Raw genomic sequence first — 5,790 nt, 5'->3', positions numbered from 1 at the left:
CCTGGAAAGCGCGTGACTCCCGTCTCACGTGGCTTTCCGTTGACCAATCAGTTTGCGAATGACAAACTGACCCAAAACAAGACGTCTCAATTTCGATAATATAAAACCCCTTTACGCCCTTGTCAAATTCAGAAATGAAAATGGCACTTCAAACAATGATCATAATTTTGTTTTGCTGAAGACTTGAAGTATCTACATAAAACGTGTTTTAATGATCAGCTTTAATGATCAGACTTCTGTATGTACTGTATTTGCCGTAGTGCACGACTAACAGTTTGAAATATTAATAGAACGTAGCCTAAATACGAAAATAAAATTATAGCACATCATTTATTTTATCTTACCCTTGAAAAATGACTTAAAGTCATATTTTTTTGCCAATACTGTAAATACCTGTTTAATGATTGGTGCAAGAAAATTAGACATATATATAAACTGCAATATATAACTAGTTTTGTCACATAAAAAACCGTTCCAGCTTATAACCAACTGACCTGTTCATAATGAGAAACACAGAAGTCTCTCATTGCCATCCTATTTCAAATGCATGTTGGACATAGGCCTGTGGTGCTGAAAATGGAACAAACTCAGGATTCCACCAGTGGGCAGGGCCCTCGCTGGCAGCTCAGGGCCGTGTGCAAGGTTCTGACCAGTCAGCAGTGCTCTGCAATGCACCGAGTGCTTGGACCTGCCCATGGCCCTGGGCCGCATGCCAAGTCCTTCACTAAATAATAGTGACTATTACTCCCAAGGAGGAAACAAAACTTCAACTTAAAAGCAGCCTAAACCACCCTTTGTCTCGCTATAGTTTGTGCCGCAAACTGTGTAACCAACTGTATTGGGGTTGGAAGCAGGATAGCTCATTTTGCCTTCATGTGGCACTTTGCTGAGTCGAATTACACAATCTGAACCGATCGAACAGATGCAGGCCACAAGCTGTGCTGTCGTTTCAATATCCTTGTAGGTCCTCCTAATTACAACCGCTGTTTCTAGTGTAAGCGGTTTGGACTGGATCCTAGCATACAGATAAGCCACCGGCTAGGGCCAGCGGTACCAAAGGTACCATATGGCACTGTTGCTCAGTGCCAGTCTGGACAAGGGGACCAGCTGAGCCAGGATAGCCATCAACTGGCTGTAAATAAACAAGAACAATGATGTCAAAGGCACAATAAGCCTTAAGGCTCTTACTCACATTTCTGCCAGATGCTGCATTCTTTGGGATTCCAGAGAATGAATGATCCACTTTTGTCATGGTAACCCATTTCACGCAAACACACAGATGAAAAGGCCAGCTACACAACGTGATTCGTATTACCCACCACAGCACAAATAATGCATCCCTTTAGGGGCTTTTGGTTGCTCAGAAAGAGAAAGTGCATTTTGTCATTATAAAACTTTGCTGAAATTAAGAGGGAAAGTATAAACAAGATAGAGAAAGAATGAATATTTAACGTGAAAGGCTCTTTATAGTCTATTCTACCAAATGTTATGCATATCGCATAGCTTAATCTCAATCTCACCCAAATATGCCTCTGTGTCTAAATATGGCATTATTAAAAATACAAATGCTCATCAGAAAAGTCCATTTAGGCTCCCTCCCCTTGGTGGTCATGTAAAATAGACTGGAAGTTAAGAGTCATTAGTCAAACATCAAGTGCGACACCCCATTTAGTCTACTTCTAATTATAAACCCTATTCTCTAAAAGATATTTCAAATAGATTTGTATCCATAACCAACTGACAGGCCTGCTTCAAAGAACAAGAGACTGTTTCTCCAGGCATAGTGCAAGCCAAGTTCTGAACTAACATTTTATGAATCTTCACCAAGTCCTCCCAGCTTACATTAAAGTGTGTGGCTTGCAGCTCCACTCATATGGTACGAGGAACGCAACTGTGACATGAAGATATGAAGGTTCCGAATAGGCTTGATAGTTATGAATGGGTTGCTATGTAAATAGATTCCACAAACAATCAGAGGGGATGGAGGCACTGTTTGTTTCTGCTGTTTCCTGGAGTCCTCCCGTGCAACACTGACTGTTCTCTAAGAAAGCTGGTGGAATATTTGTGTGTGAATCCAAAGGTCTGTCCAGCTCAGGATGGAAAGTATGTCAGCATATGATAGGGCAGTAAAACAACTTAATACAAAATAAATATATATATTAAAATCATATGATGACATTTTTCCATAAATTAGTAATTAAAGAACGTGCTGTAAGATAACGGAACACATAACAGCATATTACGGAATTATTTCATTAAGGAAGACAGCATACAACAGCATAAGATAACGTTTATGCATAATTTAGCTCTATACAGAATAAAACTAAGAACTACTACAAGCAGGTTTCAATTTACATCCAAAGGGGAAAAAAGCTAAACATGCTAGCTTTATATGTACAAAGACAGCTTTCGACATTCCCAGGAGATTTGGGTGTCTAGCTCACAATGTGTTCATCTTAAAAATATTTTACTTGTGACAAAGGTCTCCAACTTTATCCTCTTGAGAATCACACTGGATTCTCACAGCAGTGTAATACAAAAGCCTTTTATATTTCTCCACAGGCTTTGGCAGAGAAAACAGGATGAGGGGGAAGAAATATCCACATCTGCAAGTTTCGCCCTCTATCGCTCATCCGAAGTAGGACAGGTAGAGTTTGTTAATAATTCTCACTTTCTACAGTTTGTATTAACATTTTGTATTGTATTGTAACATTTAAAGAAAATATATTTGTGAATAAGGTAATATACCAAATATTGTTTGTGGGAAGCAATTTCCTGTTATATCCCCATCAATGACCAGAATCCTGTTATATCCCCACTGCTGTTTTACATAACGAAATTATTACACCTGTTCCGTTCAACGTAATTTTAGCCCTGCGTGTGCGAAAAAGGACTACAGTCACGATAATAACACAGGGGAAAATAGGCTTTTAAAAAGTACATTTTTACTTAAAAGAAAACGATAACAGTAGATCTAAACTCTGTATAGTTAACAAGTAGCTAGAGTGTGAGTCCTAGTAATCAATCAGTGGTGAAAATCAGGGTTCGACTTTTGCACAAATCGACATCCTTTGCGTCAGTTATGTTTTCCTTATGGTAAACTTATACGCTACACTGAGCTCGAAAAAAGTTATCGTTCACGCAAGCCCTTTGGAAATTAACAACGGGACAACTCCACAACCAATCAACAAAACAAAGCGACTATAATCATTGATGTGGCTAAAGACCGCTCAGACATTTTCTCATGATTTGTACCTGATATTTAATTAAAATATGAGGCTAATTCGCGAACAAAATTCGGTATAATAGAATTAACTTCCAGGTGTTCTAACAGTTTAGTGACATCATATATAACGAGTTTTGTTTTAGCGAGTCTACCTGAAAAGGGTTTTGTTTAATACGAATTTTGGTTACTACAAAGTAATAACGGTTAATGACGAACGTATTTTAAATAATCCAGATTAAATATGCATAATCATACTACTAATTTTATATAATATCTACACATAGTTTAAGTGGCTCCACTCCATAAAATAAGTCAGTATTAAAGTGTGAGCAGAATTTCATGACTAATTTTACCAAAATATAACATGGATTCATATAATTACTGTACAGATACACACTGTAACTGGCCTGTGGCATGATTGTGAATAGTAATGTATTAGTCCTGTTATCTTCTCAGTAATGGAATTCAAATTGTCACCTAAATGGTGAAACATTAATACAATTATCTAAAGAATACCTGCAACTATCTACAGAAAATGAAAATCTGACATATGTGTATCGACCTTTATTCATAGTAGCAATGACTCAAATACACCAGTATTTTTAAACAGACTATTGAGCATCTTATGAAATGAAAATTGGCATTACCCTTGGAATGGCTGGAATTTTGTATCAGACATACCTGTCCATGTCCCAAAAGTAAAAAATTCTGCATAGTTCACTCAAGTGCCATCCAACTTTGCATTTTACACTTCAGAGGCGATGAGCTTCTCAGGTCAAGCGATCATGGTACCTCCCAGTTTCTGCCTGCTGAAATGGTTCTACAGTAGAGCACCTGACCACACTATTCCTTACTTCTTCTTCATTGTGGCCAAAAGCTCTGGTACTCTGAAGTTTGTTCCTTTATCCATGAGAATTAATTTTGCCTTTGATTTTGCAACTTGTTTCTTGAAGTCAATTGATTTTGTTTTATTACTAGGGAAAGAAAAGCTACATACAAACAGTTGAAATCTGTGGTCTCAGCTCAGTTAGAGACATAAAACCGCTGTAGCTCAACACTCAGATGTTTCCAGCCTGTTGCTGCCAACTGTTCATCTCCCTTTGTAGCACCAGGCTGCGTCACAGCTCAGTCTTGATCTTGTGCATAAGGTCCTTCTGGTCGATCATCTCCAGCTGCCTGTTCCAGCGGTGGTAAGCCAGCAGTGCAATGTTCTTGGCTGCCACGGAGCTCATCTCCATGGCGCTTCCAGCCCACTCGATGCCGTTGAGGTGGTAGAGGTTGTCGTGCATCACCACTGGTGGCAGGTCCTGAGCGCTCCCATAGTGCGGGTATGCCTGCCACTCTGTAACTTGCACTGAATAGTACGACTTGAACAGGGTCTTCAGCTCATGCTTCTCCAGGGGCTTGGGCGAGAAGACCTTGTAGACTCCGGCCTCCTGTGGCTGCTTGCGGCGGAAACCAGCACTGATGTTGACAGGACATACGCTGGCGGCGCTGTTAAAGAACAGTCCTAGTGTGTCCGTAGTCAGTATGCTTGCAAAGGGGAAGAGCTTGGGGTCAGGGAAGCTGAAGTAGCTACAGTTGAGGTAGCCATGGATAATGGAGGCCACAGTCTGATGGTAGGAGCCAGCTATCTCTGGTAACTGGGGTTCAAAGCCTTGGAAGGAGATGCCCGAGTTGACATTTTGCTGGAGAGGGGTAGCTACTACTACGATGTCATAGAGATCGGATGCCTTCTCAGTCTGAGTAGTATACGTGACCTCATACTGGTAGGATTCACCTAGAATGAACAAGGAAACCCTTTACAATTTTCAGTATTTCTGCATAATTCTGACCAGAAATGTGATCTAATCTTCATCCAAGTCCTAAAACTAAACAAAGAGAACCCAAATAAACAATACAAAACAGGGCCCTCTTCCACTGAGCAAAATGATCCAAAACCAAATACCTTTGTTGGATAAAGTATGTGAACCTTTGCTTTCAGTAACTGGGGTGTCTCCTTTTAGCAGCAATAATTTCAAATAAACATTTCCAATAACTGGTAATCATTCTTGCACAACGGTTTGGAGGAATTTTGGCCCATTTCTCTTAACAAAACCACTTCTGCCCAGTGATGTTGGTAGGCTTTCTTGCATTAACTGCTTTTTTTTTTTTTAGCTCCTTCCACAACATTTCTATGGGGTTAAAATCTGGACTTCAGAATTATAAAATCTTACATTTCTTCTCCTTTAAAACTTTTTTTTGTAGATTGAATTCTGTCTTGCTGCATGACCAAATTATGGCTAAGCTTTAGTTGATGGATATATACCCCAACATTCGCTTGCAGTAGCTCCATCAATAATGACAAACTGCAAAGCAGCACCAAACCTCCCTTCAGTACTGTCACTCCTTGTGCTTCATGCCGGGGATGAGATTCTTATGTTGGAATGCAGCAGTTGGTTTGCTCATTTAAACCAAACAGCTCTATTTTGGATTAATCTGTACACAGAACATTCTTCCAATCAGTTTCTAGCTTATCCATGTGACTTTGATCAAACTTCAGACAGGCAGCAGTGTTCTTTTTG

The 5,790-nt window shown here is 39.7% G+C and overlaps 1 protein-coding gene across 1 annotated transcript in view; it reads right to left on the bottom strand.

The window, feature by feature from the left end:
- Positions 1-2,272: 2,272 nt before the first annotated feature.
- The window catches only part of LOC145656075 (prenylcysteine oxidase 1-like), an 8,512-nt gene continuing 4,994 nt past the window's right edge, over positions 2,273-5,790 (bottom strand). Inside the window, exon 3 of the mRNA XM_081709491.1 lies at positions 2,273-5,006. Within this exon, the coding sequence (XP_081565617.1) occupies positions 4,345-5,006 (662 nt within the window). The 3' untranslated portion in view covers positions 2,273-4,344. The remainder of the gene's footprint in view (positions 5,007-5,790) is intronic.

The sequence above is a fragment of the Electrophorus electricus genome, unplaced genomic scaffold (genome assembly GCF_041902795.1).
Source record: "Electrophorus electricus isolate QZ-2024a unplaced genomic scaffold, ASM4190279v1 Scaffold443, whole genome shotgun sequence".
Lineage (NCBI taxonomy): Eukaryota > Metazoa > Chordata > Actinopteri > Gymnotiformes > Gymnotidae > Electrophorus > Electrophorus electricus.
The sequence above is the reverse complement of the archived record's forward strand: the minus strand, read 5'-3'. Positions and strand labels throughout refer to the sequence as shown.